The 19040-nt window shown below is 37.9% G+C and overlaps 1 protein-coding gene across 1 annotated transcript; it reads left to right on the top strand.

Annotated features, from left to right (window-relative positions):
• The first annotated feature begins 181 nt into the window (after window positions 1–181).
• Window positions 182–17782, top strand: EIF1AX (eukaryotic translation initiation factor 1A X-linked). The gene is made up of 7 exons (XM_019755433.2): window positions 182–425; window positions 4930–5013; window positions 7127–7230; window positions 8096–8146; window positions 10221–10302; window positions 11281–11372; window positions 14107–17782. The coding sequence occupies exons 1-7, from the start codon at window positions 410–412 to the stop codon at window positions 14110–14112; spliced, it is 435 nt and encodes a 144-aa protein (XP_019610992.1). The 5' UTR covers window positions 182–409; the 3' UTR covers window positions 14113–17782.
• Window positions 17783–19040: the final 1258 nt, after the last annotated feature.

Raw genomic sequence — 19040 nt, 5'->3', positions numbered from 1 at the left:
TCCTGTATGCTCACGCCCCCGCCCCCGTGTGTTCTTTGAACTTCAGCGAACGCTCGGGGAGCTCGTGTTCTTCTGTTTTAACACTAGAGGGCAGTCGGCTACGCCTGCGTAGTAGCGCGGGAGGCGGGGGGCGGGGTCAGGGGGCGGGCCCAGGGGGCGTTGGGAGGCGGGGACAAGCGACGCAAGCAGCCGCGACGCCATTTGCTGCGGCCAAGCGTGGGCGCAAGCGGATCTCGGAAGAACTCGGACTCGGGACTCTGCTGCGCACGCGACCCGGCCTCTCGCGCCTGCTTGGTACTGCGCTGTCCCACGCGTCGCTCCTCGCGCCCCTTGCGGGAATCGCCACCACCGCTGCCGCCGCAGCCGCCCAGATAGGAGTCGGAGACGACGCGAGGCCGCCGGCTCCGCCATGCCCAAGAATAAAGGTAATGCCGCCTGGACCGCGCGCGGGACCACGGCTGCGCTCGGCTGGGCTCCCCGGGCGCTGCCTACGGCCTCGGGATAGCATAGGCCGCAGTGACCTTCCTCTTCGCCCTGCCTGCAGGCGGCTGGGCGATCCGGACGTGATTCTGGGCTCGGGAGAGGAGCTGGGAAGTTACTCCTGCCTTTTAATTTGGTCACATTGGGGTGGAGCCGACGCCATTTTTGTAGGGCCTCCTGCGGGAGAACGTGGGCTTTTGCTCCGGATTCGCGCCAGGCTGACCGCAGCGCCATAGGGACCCGTGGGGAGACCTCCTCCGGGGCGGTCTTGGCTTCGCAGATGGTTGGGCCTTCCCGGGCAAGGGGAGTTAAACCCTGGAAGCAGTTCTTAACTTTCAGAGGGTGGTACTTGCGTTAGTGACCATCAGGCACTTCTGCGTGGGTTTCTTTATGGACAGTTGTTGAATATTGTTGAGGCTGCCCCTTTTCTCTTGGAAGCAGTGGATGAAACCTTGATGCATTTTTAAGGTTTTTCTCTAGAGATGTACTACTCTTCGCCATCCCTTTATGGGGTTTAACTTTTTTCCCCCAGAACATTTGTTCCATATTTAGCCGAGTTTTCTACTTTTGTTATAGATCATGTATGGTGGTGGTGGTAGTAAAGACCTTTTAAGTTCCCTCCATTCTGAAGCTGAACGTTCATAAATTATCAGACTTGAGGATAAGTTTATTTGAAATGTCCAAAATGGAAGGCCTAATCTAGGTGAAACAGCCCTAAAGAAATTCTCCCTTTTTTAGACTTGAAGATGTTTCTGCTTTTTAAGTATCCTTATGACCTCGAAGGAAATTATTCCAGTAGAAACGGGGGGGGGGGGGGGGAAACATCGAATTTCTGACAGGAGAAGAGCATATTTCACAACCCACAAGCAGTTTCCTTTGATTATTCATCCTGAGACCCCCTGCCCTGACACCAGCCTACTTCTGCTCTCTTCTACTAAACAGCTGGCTCCAGGGATTCTGCCTCATTTCCTCTGTAGCTGTCACTACTCATTGTATCCCTCCAGATACTTGGTTGCAGTTCCCTCAGGGCACTCCGCCTTACTGCCTTTAGAAATCTAACTTATAGGCCCTTTTTTGTAGCAGGGGTTTTACTGCTAGATCTGGGAAAGACAGGGTGATAAAGTAGGGTTTTAAAACTCAACAGTTTTCTTGTAAATTATATAATTCTTTATTCCTTCAGATGGTAACTGGATTGCTTCAATATTTATCTTATTCTCACTTTTATTTCTAGCGATGAGATTTCCAGTTCCCTAACTAGACTGTAAGCTCTAAAGGGCAGTAATAGTATCTGTCTTAGTTACATTGGATTGCTAGCACTTGACACTTAGTAGATGCTCAATAAATATTTGTTGGGTTCAGTCACCTTCCTCTGTTGACTCCACCCTTAAGTGAATAATAGCTTCCCCTTGCGGGGAACAGGGGACAGGACTTCTGTATTAAATCACATCTAGTTCACTGGTGTCCTTTAAAGTTCATTACGTGGCAATAAAATGGGGTGGTCAAGGTATGGTTAATTCAGGTAAATTGAAAAGAATGAATCTTTTGTAAAATAACATTTGAGGCATACAAAAATGACAAATAATGCTGTGAACACCTGGGAATCCATTACTCTGGACTTGAGAATTACAGCACAGATTCAGTTTAAATCCTCTGTGTCCCCCTCCCCATTCCTCTTCCTCTTTCTGGAGGTAACCACCATTCTGAATTTAGTATTTGTCATTCCTATGCATGTAAAACCAATCTGTCATCTTAATTATTTTACTTACAGGAACAGTAGTTTTGAATGGAATTTGATGAGATGAGGTTTAATGTAGAAATACATTTAGGTTTATGTTTTTCTTCACTGGAAAAGGCAGAAGCCCTGGTCATACAAGTAAGGATATATATTGCCATGAACTGTGTGTCGAAAGACTTGCTTTGGACAGATTTTTAGCCTATTTCCTCTAGATTCTGTCAGCTTATTACCTCAGGAAAAAGGTTATCCTTTGGCCCACTCAGAAGAGCATTTGGGTTAAGGTGCTCTCACACTTTGAGGAAGTTAAAACTATCTTTGATTTTTAAATTGTCACTCCTTGAGGAATGTATGGACTACTCTTGACTGACTCATTCAAAGAATTGCCGACTCCAGTATATAACTCAGGAAACAGATCCTTGCCCTAATGGAGCTTTCGCTCTGGTCTGAAGGTCTGGCATGATTAATGGCTTGAAGCAGAAGATACTTTTCTTAGGAAATTAGTTTTGATGTGCCTTAAGAATGCCTCAAAATCGGAACTCTGAGGGCTCTGGGTGGGACAGGAAATTATAGAGGGCCACCTCACAATAGCACGGAGCATTCTGAGACTGCCCCCAGGACAGGGTAAGTGTCTCTTCACAGTGGCCAAGGGCACATTCTTTATTCTATTTGGCCTGTGAATTTTTGCAGCTTCCAGGCTCTTCCCATGAGTCCTTTAGTGTCACTATCACTTACAGCCTTTCTCCCACCTTTTGGAAATGGTTGCCAATGTGGTTTATGTTCTGGAATGGTAACAAAATGCTGTGGAGAGATAGATACCCTAATGTGAGAGCCAGGAACAAAAAGATTACATTTGAATCTGGTCACCCCCACTCGCTGACTAATGGTAAGTGAGTTACTTCTCTGAGCTTGAATGAACTCCCTGATAAACAGGATAAATAACAGTTAGTGCCACATAGAGTGATTGTGGCAAGGAAATGAGTGGCATTGCATGGTGGGTAAGAGCATAGTCACTGGGGTCTCACATCCTAGATCTCACGTCACGTGATACAGCCTCAAATAAATCACTTAACCTTTCAAAGATCATTATTTCTTGTGAAATAAAGGCAAAATCTCATAGGCATAGGCTTGTTAGGGGCCAGTTTACTGGGACAGTGAGAAGTTAGTCTACTTGGATTGAAGCATGAGGTGGTAGAAGTGTTGAGAGGTAGATTGGTGTTCATGTTTGTAGGTTGAGAGACTTACATTCTTTAAGGTAGTTATGTTACCACTAACAGAAACAAGGATATTGATTAAGGACCAGTTTTGTAAAAGAAAGTAAATTGAGTTTTGAATACAATTGAACTTAAGGTGATAGTAGCCCATTTACTGGAAATGTACTGAGCCATTAGAAATATGAGACCAAGGCTTAGTTGAAATAGTGGACTGAGATGTAAAATTACGAGCGTAGAAGTGATAGGTGAGAGAAAAATAAATTTCCTTGGAAAGAGAGTGAGCAGAAGGTGGGACTTAATGAAGCTCCAAAGGGATAGGCATAATGAAGGGGAGCTCATGAAAGGTCGAGAATAATGCACGTGGCCCTTTTAAAAGTCAGAAAAAGGAGAGTTGAAAACTCAGCAGTGTCATTATTTAAAGTATGAAAAGCAAGCGGGGAGGGAGAAGGACAGATTTTTAAGGACACCAGTAGATAAAAGAGTTCTGGAATCCTAAATGGTAAGTATTTGGATCTTCTGTTCTGAGTCCCTGGTTTTACAGAGGCTGAAACAGATCCTGAGAGGTTTTTGTGAAAGCTCCATGTATCCTTTACTCTCCTCCCTCTTTGTACATCTGGTAACAATTCTCTTGTTTCCATCTCAGAAATAATCCTCTTATTATTCCTCTGAATAATATTCCATTGTATGAACATAGCACAGTTTATCCACTCACCTCCTGAAGGAAGGACGTGTTGGTTACTTCCAAGGTCCTTTCCTCTTCATGGCTACATTCGGCCTATTTCATTCGATGTGTAATAAGGACAGTAACCTTCTTACCAGTTTTTCCACTCAGAGGATTATGTCACACCTCTGCTTTTTGTTGAAGTACTTTTTATTAAAAATGTTTGAATAGTAAATGTATTCATGATTCAAATTTCAAAAAGTATAAAAAGAGAAATCTTTTCCTAAATGTGTCTGTCCCATTGCCACCTACTTCTCTTTCTCACAGGCAGTCACTTAACTTTTTTATATGCCCTTTCAGAGTTATTTTATGTATTAATATATATAAGCAAATATAAATTTTTTTTTTTACACCAGTGGTGGCTTCATGGTCTTCACCTTGCTCTATTTTTTTTTAAACTTACATGAGGGAGATTTTTGAATATATTACAAAAGTAGACTAGTACACTGCACCTCCATGTACTCATCTCCATTCTCCTGAATGCAGATGTCCTCAGAAAGAGATCTGTATACTTGTCTATAATACCTGCTTTTGATTTGTTTCTTTGTATTTTATGTCAGAAATATTCCAAAAGGAATTTCCAAGAAGGATAGGGGAGTGACAATACGTAGTCTGAGGAACTCACTTAATATGGAGATTGTAAATTCATATGATTGTGTGACCAAATTAGGTGAATTTTTTAATTAAGTGATTTTTAAAAAAAGTCTTTTTGAAAGCTTTAATTTTGTTTGTTTTCTTAGTGTTGTGCAGATAATTAACATCTTTCTCTTTAAAACTACTAGGTAAAGGAGGTAAAAATAGACGTAGGGGTAAGAATGAGAATGAATCTGAGAAAAGAGAGCTGGTGTTCAAAGAAGATGGACAAGGTAAGTGTATTTGTAAGTTAGGTTTCTTGTATTAATAGTTTTCTTTTTTAAATATGGAATTTCAATTTATAAGCATAAAAGATACTGTTCATAATCCTGAGTACTAGATCGCCTGTCCCTAGTTTGCTCTTCTCCATTTCTCATTCCCCGTACTTCTCCAGAGACTTTCTTTTGGTGATCATTTCTTGGTATGTTCAGTCTGCGCTGTGGCATTTTTGTAAACATGTAGCTTTCATTATTTTGCATGAACACTCATAACTAAGTGAATTGTACAGTTCAGAGGGAATTAAGCCTCAAAAGCAATGGTTGACAATTCCATGATTTAGTAGACCTACTTTGGTAGTAAATGGTGCTATCCATTTAGTATGATAGTATGTTCAGTGGACCGTGGGTACTTGAGAGGTGAATCTGAAGCCTTTTCCTCACTTCTCCAGTGCCATTAGCATATAATTTCATAAAACATAATAAAATGAAACTAAACTGTTGACTGACCTTTTCAATCCAATTAAGATTTTGTGAGTGCTAGACCAACATATCTAACACAAGTTTCCCATGTTTTTATTTTGAGTAATTTCAACCCTTCAGAAAAGTTGCCGTATTTAGTACAGTGAACTCCCTTAAACCCTATATCTGGGTTCATGTGTATGTTTGTTTTTCCTGAACCATTTGAAAGTTAGTTGGAGACATCACAATTTTTCCCTTATTATAATAATACTTCATCATATGTTTTCTAAGAACAAGTATATTCTCTTACATAACTACAGCAGAGCCCTCAAGTAATTTAACATGAATATATTGTATATCTAGTATATAGTCCATATTCAGAATTTTCCAATATCCCAATTTTCAACACTTTTTTTTTAACAGTTTTTGTCTTTTTATAAAACTTTGGTGGATTTGTTCATGCCATATTGAGGAGCCACTAAAAAAAATGAAACGTTTTCTGGCTAAAAGACCTTTTCATTTCTTAGCCTTGGCCATTCTAGTTTCCATTAGCAGTTGACGTAATTTTGACCACCGCTACTTTTTCTTTTTTATGTTTTTTCCCCACTTTGGAAGAGAGGCTGTCTTTGAACTGACCAACCATGTTGGTGCTGGGTTCACTGTAGTCTGCGGAACTCACTTCCATGTGTCAGCCCCTCAGTCGAGCCTTTCCAAGTTACATCTCAGTGTATTTACCAATTAGTAGGTATCTTTGGGGGTTAGTCTGATGTACAACTTGAGTAAGCTAAAGGTTCCAAAGTGATGTAATGACAGAAGAGACAGGCCCATGTGCAAGCTAATGTTCCCAATCTCAGTTTTTCCAATGGCAGTGAAACCAGGTGGCTTCCTGGGTACCCTTTGGAAAGATTCTAATTAAAAGTTCAGCATTTTGCCTGAGAACATCTTTCTGGCTTTATAAAAAAACAATAATTGCTAAGATGTTCTAATTTAAGAAAGACATTATTAATGTTAAGTTACTTTTATTTGGCAAATGTACCAAATATTGTGTTGAGATTTGCCTCTAAAGCTTCTGAGGGAAAGAAAATCCAAAGTTAGGCAAGGATTCAAATGTGAGAGTTTGAGGAGGTGTAGTGTACATTTTGGGACAAGCCACCTTGATCTCCAGAAATAAGCATAGTTATGAAGAGAGTAGTCAGTCCATTTCCTCAAAATGAGTATATAATTAAAACATTTCTGATAGCTGAGATAGCTTATACTGTGTTTCCCCGAAAATAAGGCCTAGCCGGACAATCAGTTCTAATGCATCTTTTGGAGCAAAAATTAGTATAAGACCTGGTCTTATTTTACTATAATATAAGACCAGGTATGATATGATGTGATATGATATGATATAATACCGGGTCTTATATTAATGTTTGCTCCAAAAGACGCATTAGAGGTGATTGTCCAGCAAGGTCTTATTTTTGGGAAAACATGGTAGAAATGGCATTACAGAGTTTGGTTCTGGCTCAGCTATTAACTCGCTTGGTGTTTATCACTCCCTTGCATTTATTTTATTGCATATATGTATTCCCAACCAGTACACCTATGTCAGTTTTACGTGGCCTTTTAAGTTGCTTTTATCAAAAGTTGAACAGTGTGTTAGACCCTTTCCTTTTCTCTCCCCCAGAGTATGCTCAAGTAATCAAAATGTTGGGAAATGGACGACTAGAAGCAATGTGTTTTGATGGTGTAAAGAGGTTGTGTCACATCAGAGGGAAATTGAGAAAAAAGGTAGGTGTGGAGATTAATTTTAGTTCAATATAAAATTGTGATGGAGGGATGGCTCTACAGTTTTGTGAGCTAAGGATGTAAATTCTCAAAAGATTTCAGTGGAACAGTGATTTACAGATTCTGTTTAAAGCTTGATCTGCACCACCTATGTTACATCCCTGCCAAAAATGTTTAACCTGAATCTATTCATGAGAAAACAGCGAACAAATCCAAACTGACGGACACACTGCAAAACAAATGGCTTGGCTCTTAATACATTGTTAGTGTCAGGAAAGAAAAAAAAGGCTGGGGGTAGTATTAAGTGTTATATTAATGTTAAATTTCCTGAATTGTGATCATGAAAAGGCTACCTTGCAAAGTAATGACAAATTTCCAATCACAGTAGGTGTTCAGGCAGATTTATTAATCAGGTTTGTTAAAAGTCCCTCCAACTCTGATTTTACGATTTAAAAAAAAAGTGGTTAATTCTTCTGTTACCAAACTAAAGGGGTTTTGCCAGCTGTGTGTATGGGTGGGTGAGTGGTGGAAGGAGAGGAGGGAGGGAGGTAAAGCCACATTTCTAATTTTCTATTTTTCTAATGGATGGATAACTAACCACGTGGCGTGGTTCACTATTAAAAACCCCTTAATTTTTTAACTAATCATCATCCCTCTGCAATTACTAACTGTCCGATATCAAATAGTTAAATAAGATTGTTTTTATAACATTCCAAATTACTGGAAATTTGAAACAGGCACAGCTGCTCGCTATGGTTTTTTTTTTTCCCCCCTACTTCTAAATATAGGTGCTTCATCCACAGTTGGTATTTTATGGGAATGCTGATTCAGTGTTGCTCTTGATTGTTTATTTTTATTTCTTTTATAGGTTTGGATAAATACCTCAGACATTATATTGGTTGGTCTGCGAGACTACCAGGTAAAAACAGAATTAACTTTTAATTGTTTACTTGCTTGATTTTGATAAGTCATTAATGTTTAGAACATAAGTCGTAACTGTGTTTAACAAATTCCAGCCCAGTGTGCTGCTCACCATTATGTCAACAAACATTTCGTAAGGGCTAGTTATGTCTTAGCCATTGCGCTAGGTACCCCAGGGATTATGGTTCCCAAATGCCAGTCTGTGCAGTTCACGTTTTCTCTGTAGAAGAAACATAGGCCATGTGCATTTTTCATGAAGGTAAATCAAATGGTCCTTTTGCCTTTTTTGATATTTAAAAAGTTCCCTTTTTTAGAATAAGCAATATTATGTAGTGGTGGTTTTTGTTAGTGTTCTTAGTTAGCAAAATAAAAATGTAATCTTATGTTGAACTTCCCACCCCAATTTTTTTTTTAATTCATATGTCTTGAAATCAAAATCTGGAAGCCATTACTCAAGGGGATACAGCTGAATGAGTTAAGCTCCTATCCTACAAAATGCGTAATTACAGTACAAACCATGGTATAAGTATGTGCTCTAAATTTAGATGAGCAGTTAGGCAAGAAAATGGTGGATGCCTCTCATGATCTCAACCTGGAGACTTGTTATGGGTCTGTGAGATCCATTTGGTTTCTACCTGTCGCGACTCATCACCATGTGTTTAATCACATTGTGATTGATAGAGTGTTTTTATTTTTATAACCTTGGTCATACTTTGATATATATATATATTTTAATATACCAAAATAAAGAATTACGATCTTTACTTTAAATCAATGGTTCTTAACCATGGGCGATGTTTTTTGTCCTTCACGACACATTTGTCAGTGTCTGGAGACATTTCTGGTTGTCACAACTGAGGGAGGAGGACAGTGCTGCTGGCTTCTAGTGAATAGAGAGCAGGGGTGCTGCTAAACATTCTAGAATGCTTAGGACAGTCCCTACAACAAAGAATTATCCAGCCCAAAATATCAGCAGTGCTGAGGTTGAGAAAGCCTGCTTTAAATTCATATCATTTTAATGTCCATTTTCTTCTTTTGATCTTAAAAATAACCCCAGAAGTAGGAAGAATAATTAGTTCCCTGTTTAACAGATTAGGTAACCAAGGAAGGTTCCAAAAGGTGTTAACATTCTGACCATAAAATGATAGCCAGGACCAACTTTTCTGATTCTTAATCTCCCATGATCCTTCTATGCCCCTGCCATTTCCAGGGTGATCCAGGCAGGGACCAGTAGCATCACTAGCTGTTTAGGAACTTGTTACCGTAGTAATGCAGATTCTTGGACCCCACCCCAGGCCTCCTATATTAGAATATGCATTTTAACAAGGTCCCCCCTGGGCTTCTATACACATATCAGTTTCAGAAGTGCTGGTTTGAATCACACTGCCCTTGCATCACTGTGATTATTTTCATTGCCTTTGAAACAATCGTGTTCAACTCTTTCTTCCTTAACTGAGTCAGATTCTTTTCAAATGGGGAAGTGTGAACATTCTAAGGCAGTAGTTTTCAGTGGGGTATTTGCATCAGAAACACCCAAAGAGCTTTTAAAAATACAAATTCATGGCTTCACTTCTACTAATCTGTCTTGAGGGGGTGTAAAAACTCCATAGAAGATTCTGATCTATCCTACCCTAAGAACCACTGGTATATAGAAAGGTATATTAATTTCCTTAGGTCATTATACCGGTCTCAATTTTTTAATTAGAGTGTTTAGTCACCTTGTAAATTACGGCCTCAGGGAATTTTTATATTCAAAAGATTTGTAATCAAAAGGTAACAGTAAATAACGTAAAAGATTGGATGTGCACAGTTCTACTCTTATTAAAGTGAGATCTGTAAATCTCTTCCCTGAGTTTGTTGATCATTATTCATTTATGCATACATGCTTCTTCATACTGGGTTAAACCCGAAGATGTTTTTCAGAGGGTAGAAGAAAACTTTAAAATTGTTAAAAAGGAAGAGTTTGTAATGGAACAGCGAGATCTAATTTTTTATCCAGTTTGAAAGTAATTTATGAATTAACATAACATTTTGGCATAATCAGTTCTAAAAGTTATTTATCTCCTTTCAAGGATAATAAAGCTGATGTAATTTTAAAATACAACGCAGATGAAGCGAGAAGTCTGAAGGCATATGGCGAGCTTCCAGAGCATGGTAATGTCTGAGTTATTATATTAACTTATGGTGTTATTACCTGGTGGTATTTAGGTGAAGGAATGTGGGCAGAATTTTGTGGATTTCGCATATTTACTTTTGTGTTACCCTAGTATCATAGATCCCATAGGATTTTTTGTTTGCTTGTTTTTTGTTTTTAGAGAATTTTTATAAGAGTTTATTTGAGCAAAACTGACAACATTGCCGGGGAGCAAGACCTCAAATGCTCCTCCATAGGACTTTTTTTTAAGCCAACATTCTTTATTTCCTCTCCCAATACAAAATTTATGCATTCTTAAGCAGAAAACTTAAGTAAAACAAGTCCTTTATAACTTCATCAAAAGGCAAGTACGCTTTAAATACTATTTTGTAAGCCTACATTTTTCACTTGGCAGTTATTTAATTTTTTGGCTCTGTTGTATATTATGAAAACAAAATAAGCATGAAAATCCTGCTGAAATTAATGACTTGGCATTTCCAATCTAGGAAATACTAATATATGTGAGAATAGGACTAGCACCTCCTGGTGCATTTTCATTGCTTAGGGATCACATGATTTGACCAAATCTTTCTGATTGATGAGTCTATCTGATGATTGGTGAGTTGTAAGCGTGTACTGGAATCTTTTTTTAAAGTATAACTGGAAGTTGTAATAGCTTCACAATTTATGTGATTAGCCTGCCTTACTAACAAAACCTTTGTAAACAAAAAAAAATTATTACACAGGTACTTTTCCATCTTGATTTAGCAATGAATTTGTCAGGCACTATGTTGTATAAAATACTGTTCTGTATAGTAGAGTTAAGTAGAAGGGAAAAGGGTCTTTCTGATAATAAAACTTAGATTTAATTAATTTAAAAGTTTGACTTGTAAGAGTGTCCTTTTATAGTTCAACATTTGATATCAGACTACTTCTTTAGTGGGCAGTTATTTTAATGACATCTTGGTTATAGTATATATTTGTTATTATTTCCTTAGCTAAAATCAATGAAACTGATACATTTGGTCCTGGAGATGATGACGAAATCCAGTTTGATGACATCGGAGATGATGATGAAGACATTGATGATGTAAGTAGATGCACCTTGTGTTTTTCGAAATTTATTTGTGAATTATCCCCAAAGAAACTAGCTCTTTCCCCTAACTTCCTTTAATCTAAGAATGTTGAACACTTAAATAAGGGTATATTTCAAGACTTGTCTATGAATTAAAATACTCAGTAGACAACTAGTCAAACTGTTTATACTTTGAAAATTCATATAATCTTTTTCAACATTTCCTAAAAATATCAATATTTGCTTTGGCAATATGAATGCTAGACATTGGAAGCATAACTTGTTTAATTGAATGTCTAAAGAAATAGCTATTAAGAAATTTGTAAGAAATATAAGGTCTTATCAAAGAAACATGCCTTCTCAATTAAAATACTGGTATGTTAGAAGAATCTTGTTGGAACCTGCTCGATAAATGTTGAAATTACAACATACATTAAAAGCTTTGTTAAAATCGAGACCTTTTGCCATTCTGTTACTTTATCTGTTGGATATGCACTATTGGCAAACTCTTGGATTGGAGTTAGTGTGTTTATTTTGAGGAAAATGTGTTGTTTTTCCTAACAACAAAGCAGTGATGCTCATAAGAGTAAATGTCTCATTGCTTTCTGTTCGTACAATATTTAAATAAAATTCAAATTTAGTTTTTGGCAATATAAATTATTTAATAATTGGGTGGTATTGTAAGTTACTCTTAAATCTGGTTTGGACTCTTTTTTTCAAACCCCTTTAAGTAAAAATGTAGTTTAGAAGCCACCTGTGTAGATAAGACTAAAAATAATATTAATGTTTTATTTGATTCAAAGATGAAATTTTCATATACCTAGAGCAGTTGTTCCTGACCAAGGTTGTGCAACAGAATAACCAGAGCTTCTCAAAAATACAAAGACTGGTCTTGGGAAAGTCTGAATTAAGCATCACAAGTGACATCCACCACTGAGATTCTACAATTAGCATTTTCCTATACATGATTTATCACGAATCTGTCTCTACCTTTATTCTCCCATCTATCCATCTTATATTTTGATGCATCTCTAAACCATTTAGAATATTCTCATCATGAACTAAAGAAAATTGGAGTACATACTTATAATGTGTATGTGCATTTATGAATTTTTAAACATATAGTACCACTCCACTAATGCTATGTACATTTTAAAGCATACGCTAAAATACAAAATGAAAAAGGGTAAATAAATATGTCATTCTATTTTTTCCCCCCCTTTCTTCCGCCTCCCCCTCTACCCCGCCCCCACACACACACACACACACTCCGGTTCAAGCCGTTGTTTCTCAGTCTAGTTGTGTAGGACACAGCTCCCTGGCTCATGCTGGTACTATGAGCCTTGCGCTCCCCCCAGCTGAGGTAGTGGGTCGCAGGTCAGTTGGCCTCTTAATAGCAGCTCACAGCAGCTGGCTCCGGCGGCTCCGGCTGCTGACGGCAGCCCAGCTCCAGGGAGAGCTGTTGTTCACCATCTTAGCTGTAGAGGGCACAACTCACTGGCCCATGTGGGAATCAAGCCGGCGATCTCGGTGTTAGGAGCACAGCACTCCAACCACCTGAGCCACCCGGCCCTATTATTTTTTTTAATGTTTCTCCTTTTGGAGACCCTGAGCCGGAGGATTCTTGTGACTAAACTCTTAATGATACTTTGACAGTAGATTTATCAATTCTGTGACAACCTGATATGGGGGCCGACCCGGTGGCTCAGGTGGTTGGAGCACTGTGCTCCTGACGCTGAGGTGGCCAGTTCGATTCCCACATGGGCCAGTGAGCTGCGCCCTCTATAGCTAAGATTGTGAATAACAGCTCTCCTTGGGAGCTGGGCTGCCGGGAGCTGCTGTGAGCGGCCAACCTACGACCGGTGACGATGGCCGGTGACCCACTGCCTCAGCCCGGGGGAGCGCAAGGCTCATGATACCAGCATGGGCCAGGGAGCTGTGTCCTACACAACTAGACTGAGAAACAGCGGCTTGAACTGGAGTGGGGGTGGGGAGTGGAAGAAGGGAGGTTGGACCTGATATGGAGCTATTGTGTTGTAAATGAAGGCATGATCCAAACATTTTTACGGCTCATCTGGGGTAAAAGGCCTCTTTATTAGGAATTAAGAACCTAATCAGGAAACTCTCCTGAATATGAAGCCACATGTAAAGAGGTGATAAGTTGAGGATCTACACAGGGCAAAGATTGTTCTAAGAAGAAATTTTCTGAATCTGTGCCAATGCTTCCTCAGAACTGGGCCCAGCAGTCTGGCAGGGAAAATACGGTAAACACAGTGGTTATTAAGGGAATTTGAATTATCTTGAACATTTTGTAAGGATTGCTTTATCACCTGAGAACCCTATTTCCCCAAAGATGTTTTTCTAGATGGTTTATGGATGTTCTAACCTTCATCCTATAACCAGGTTGACTTGGGGGAGTTGAATTTGGTCAGTATCACACTTTCTCCTTTCTTAAAAAATGCTCCCCCGTGTCTGCTCCCACCCTCAAAAGAAAGTCACTAGCACAGAAGGAAGGAGACACTACACTGTTAAGAACAGTCAGTGTAACATGTTAAAACATTCTGAAGGAGATCAGGAAGAGTTATTGGCTGCAGACCAAAATTGAGAAAAGCCTGATGTACAGAATTTCCTCTTTAAACTGCATTTATTTCCCAGGTAGCCTAAGGGAGTGCAAGTCTCCCTTCCATGGTAGACTGCTAGAATAAAAGAATTCGTTTTTCATTTGATCTGATGTTCTTTTCCCTTTCAGATCTAAACTGAACTCAACATTTCGCATTCCAATTTCTCTGAGGATTGTTCAACAATTTGGATTTTGACTGTGACCTGTTAAAGAAGATTGAAATTTCATTAGTTTGAGTGTAGTTTGTTAAAGCAGAATGCTTTGTTTCTAAGGTAATTCTTTAAAAACTGGTAGTGCTGAATTAACTGAAATGTTAAGCCCACTTTGTTCTTTTGTTGTAATGGGGCTTATGGGTAAAAAAGAGCACATCTATTTTTAAAAAGAGGAGAAGATGCATTCATTACCCTTTCTACTTTGACCACTTCCAGGAAGATTATGGATAAGCCCTAGTTTTGACCAGCCTGTTGACTGTACAGTGACTTTCTGTGTGTTCTAGTTACCTAGATGTGCCCATGAGATTCTGTTAAAATTTAAGGAAGGCAGAAATCTGCATTTGAAGTCACAAATGATTAGATCTGTTTTTCATATTTAAGTAGCATGTGGCTATTTTTATACTAATTTTGGTGCATTCTTTTCAGGATCTTATTTTGCCAGCAAACATACCAAGAAAAAGGCATTAATTTCCAAAATGCAGTTTTTTGAATCTGGGTTTTAATAACAGTTTTGAATTGGTTAGTAATTGCAGATATCAAACACTAGGTGGCATCCAGTTATCTTAACATTGGAAATACTGATACAGCTGTCACCTTTTTTTGTTTTTACTTAACTGTGCGAAGGAAATTTTCCAACCAAGAAAAGATTCTTTTGATCATATGCATGGATGTAGAATATTTTTACAGAAAAGATTGTTGTGTCATTTTATTTCAGAAGTCATATACATGTAAGCTACAATTTTTATAAACACTTAAATTATATGTAAATGAAATTTCATAACAACTTGTCCAAATTAAGCCTTGTTCAAGCTATCCCTAAACTAGGGAAAGAGGAGGGAATAACAACTTAATAAAAAGATTATTTCCAATTTCCAAATGGAAGAGCTACAGCAGAGAAATATAATAAAGACAATGTCATGCTGCAGAATATATTATGCCCTTTGTGTTTAGGATGTATTTTATTGTGTGTACAGATTGTCATGCTTGTATCTTAGTGGGAATTTAGATTGACCCTCATTTAGCTTTTCGTTATCAACACTGGTAAAATGAAATTAAGGGCTGGACTAGTTAGACCTCATTAGCCACATTGAAATTGTGTGCAACTTTAAAAGGAGAGATCCATCAGGACTCCAGAGAACTTTGATGAAAAGGAATATCACGGGGAATAAAACTACACGTGGCTTCCAAACAACAAGCAAATCTTACCCCACACTTAGTATAATTTCCTAAGTGTGCAAACTCTGGAATCGAATTCTGAGGTTCTTTAAAACATTGTTAAAAGACTAGACATTAAAAGTGGATGGTTGCGGTTCATGTTTCTTATTTGGCGTTCCTGAACACTTACCTAGGTGGAATGCATCTGAGACCATGGACTGGTTTTTAATATTTACAAGAAACCAGCCTCTAAGATTTGACTTAGTGATTATCTCCATTAGTACTCAACCTCCTACGACCTTTAGGCTTCTGCACATGAAACCGTTTTGCTACATCCTTCCACATTGTTTTACTGAGAATGTTTTAACTCTGCGTCCGTCCGTGATACAGTTCACAGTAGGGGTGGTGCAACTCAAACATTAGTTTTTCTACTTAGCTCCTCTAATAAATATGGGTGATCTAAAGATTCTTTAAAAATTACAACAATGGCCCGAATTCATGGTGTTAGCAGTGATTCTTTTCCCCCCTTGGTAGTAACAGCTCAATGCAGTGCTGCTGCATCCTGGAAAAATCTCAAATCATAATAATTAAACTAATTGGGGTAAAGTATGTAGCTCGTGCAATACTACTTGGAGAAATTACTTTACTAACTTGTCTTTAATGTGGAAATTGTAGTTTCATCGATTTGATTATATTTCAAATGAGGAATGGAAGTGGTCCTTAAAAGCTTTTTTTTGTTTTGGGGGGGCTTTTTGTTTGGTTTTGGTTATACTCTTTGATTCCTAAAATATAATGCTATAAGGTGTGCCCTGAAAGAAAATAAAATGTTTGAAATCCAAAAATAATGGTTCTTACTACTAAGAGGGTGTAATTATAACTAACGACTTTGATAGGCTTGCATTTTTCATGTGCTTATTGCACTTCCAGTTATAGTATAAATATGTATTACTAAGGTGACTAAATAACCAAACCAAGTGTTTGTGTAAAAAAAGACTTGCCAAAATTTATTTGACTGTTGAATCTTTCTTGAACATTCAGCCTCTTAAAGAGACCGCCTCTTAAGGTGCCCGTAAACTATGCATGATGAAAATTCTTGTATTTTGTTAAGGAATAGCCATTGGATTACTCACCACATCTGTGGTATCATGGCTATAAATATAGTTGCTTACAAAACTCTGTGACTCATAGTTTAATTTAATCTCCTCTATCTTGTAAATATTAAATTATAGGATGTTGAATAACATCTTTAATAAATATAAACTGCTGTCAGTATTGACTTCAGAGCAACTGAGTAATCATATAGGTAAAAGCATGTTTCAAATACAATACCTAGCTGGATTTATGCTTTATTTGTATTTGTATTTTGTATAGATTTAACAACATCTAGTATTAACTGTGGCTTGACAGTGTATCCAAATGAAAGTGAAGTTCTTTATGTTACTTGACTGTCATAAAGATAAAAAAGGTTTATATTGGTATGAGATGTTTAGATCTTATCCTGCTTAGGAAGGGGAAGTTCCATGTATGCTGTTTGGATTCCCATGAACTTTTGCACACCAGATTGTGCTTTTGATTTACCTTAAACTACCCTCCTTTTTATCCATACTTCCTATTCAGGAAAGAACAAAACAATTAAAACTTACAAGTGTGCTAAGACACTAGCCTCTCAGGTATAGAGTGAAGCGAGGAATTTGGAGAGTATTGGACTGTATCCTCTCTTACCCCCAGCTGTCAGGTACTTACAAGGCAGTGTGATGAAGAGTGAAGAGCCTGGGGCCTGTCCCAGCCCCCACTCTGCAGGTGACCGTGGGCACCTTCTCCTGCTTGTCTGAGCTTCAGGCTCCTCACCTGTAAGATGGCGATGGTGAGAACAGTAACTGTGCTCTGTGATTCTCTGGTTCTCTGAATCACAGAGTTGTTGGGAGGGTTGATAATTTATGTGTTCATACATACGATGCACTTAGAGCAGTGTCCGCCGCTTTTCACTTGATGTCCAGGACTGCGTATGATAGAATATGCACGTCTTTTATATTCTCTACTTACCATTTCTTTTACTTGTAGTCTTTGGTTCCTATAATAAAAGAAATGTGTAGAATATATATTTGTATATTCATGTTGACAAGATATTTAAAATAATTGCTACCACCCTCATTTAATTCAGCGTAAGACTAACAGGTGGAACTTTGCTTGAAGATGTTTTGCAAAATACCAACTGTTCTAGATTTAGAGAAAGTTTATAGTTATTAACATTGGTAGCTCTGATTATATTTCATTCTTAAGTCTTTAATATTAGTCCTTTTACGTCCTTTATTGTAGATTCATGAAAGCTAATTAGTACTGACTGGTTTGGAGGTTTCCTTTCTCATCTTTTGGAATTATGTAAAAAAATCAGATGCAAAATACAGCAATTAGAAAATAAAATACAAAATAACTTCCAACACTGTATGCAGTTGATTCTTTTTCAAACTGTTTGACATTTTAAACTACGTTTTAATCATGATTGTTTTCTGAAATTCTGATTTTAAAAAACTTGTGCTATATGAAGGAAATGTATGTTTTTGTCTTTTATATTTATGGTTTTGGTTTTTTGATTTGGATGAATCTGTTCAATCAAACGTCACACGGGGTTGCATTTTCTGAGTGAGTGAATGTGTTAACACACCTGTGCTGAAGATGACATTTTCTAGTGGCAAATCAGTGTCCGAAATGACCTCAGATTGCCAAAATTACATTCAACGGATGTTACTTTGTTATGTGCAAAGATAACATAGGTGAAATAGGTATTTGTCTTCTGGTCAACTTGCTCACTTTTAAAAAGCCAGTCTTTTTCTATTCCAGTTCAGGCTTCGTTCAGTTCACAACTTGATAATGGCAGATCAAAAACGGGGACAAAATCTGAGTCAAGTCCCATTGCTGATTTGATTCACTGGACTGCAAATTTGATAAAGTTTAATACATATTTATGATTTTAAATATCTCTTAGAAATCTAAGAATAATTGGCATTTTTCTTAACTTGATAAAGGTTATCTACCAAAAGCAAACAGAAACTCACAATTTTTTTTAAAAGTCAATTTTAGTTAATGTTCCTGACAAGCAGCACAAATTATTAGTCTCATTAAATGCAACCGTTGAGTACATGTCTTTTTAATGTTTCATGTGACAAAGTAGGAAGTGCTACATAAAACTTCTACATACTACGAAGTACAGTTGTCTCAAGGAAAAACACTTGTGTGGTTGTGTTGCAAATTAAACTAGCCACTGCTTTTCATGGAACACCATTTTTACTTGAAAGAAAAACTGACAAACTGGGTATTCAAACTTGGGTTTGTGTTAACATTTTCTCAAAAGTGAATTAAATGAGCTTGTTACAGGGAAACAACTGATAGCATTTGTTGGCAGTGATAAAATTTTGTTCTTTCAAGTGAAAATTAAGGTTGGAAAACTAGTACCTGCTACCATTAGCATGACAGTGTCACAATAAGATTTTTATGAAGTTGACCTAATAGAAAAAAGCCAGCAAATTAATGTCATTTTTTAAATGTGGATTATGTAGACATTGTGTTCATACATGGTATGACGTTTTAAAAATGCCAATTCTCCACAAATTGATCGACTTGAAAACATGATTCCAATTAATATTCCCGCTGGATTGGGGGGTAGAAAGACTAATTCTAAAATAAGTTCATAGGAAAATT

This window comes from Rhinolophus sinicus, chromosome X (assembly GCF_036562045.2).
Source record: "Rhinolophus sinicus isolate RSC01 chromosome X, ASM3656204v1, whole genome shotgun sequence".
Classification (NCBI taxonomy): domain Eukaryota; kingdom Metazoa; phylum Chordata; class Mammalia; order Chiroptera; family Rhinolophidae; genus Rhinolophus; species Rhinolophus sinicus.
Note: the sequence above shows the minus strand (reverse complement) of the source record. Positions and strands in the feature narration are given on the sequence as shown.

Bases quoted from the DNA above. Each gene is read 5' to 3' on its own strand.
- EIF1AX (XM_019755433.2), top strand. The intron at 5,014-7,126 runs GTAAGTGTATTT...TCTCTCCCCCAG, and splicing joins GTTCAAAGAAGATGGACAAG to AGTATGCTCAAGTAATCAAA. The intron at 8,147-10,220 runs GTAAAAACAGAA...TCTCCTTTCAAG, and splicing joins TTGGTCTGCGAGACTACCAG to GATAATAAAGCTGATGTAAT.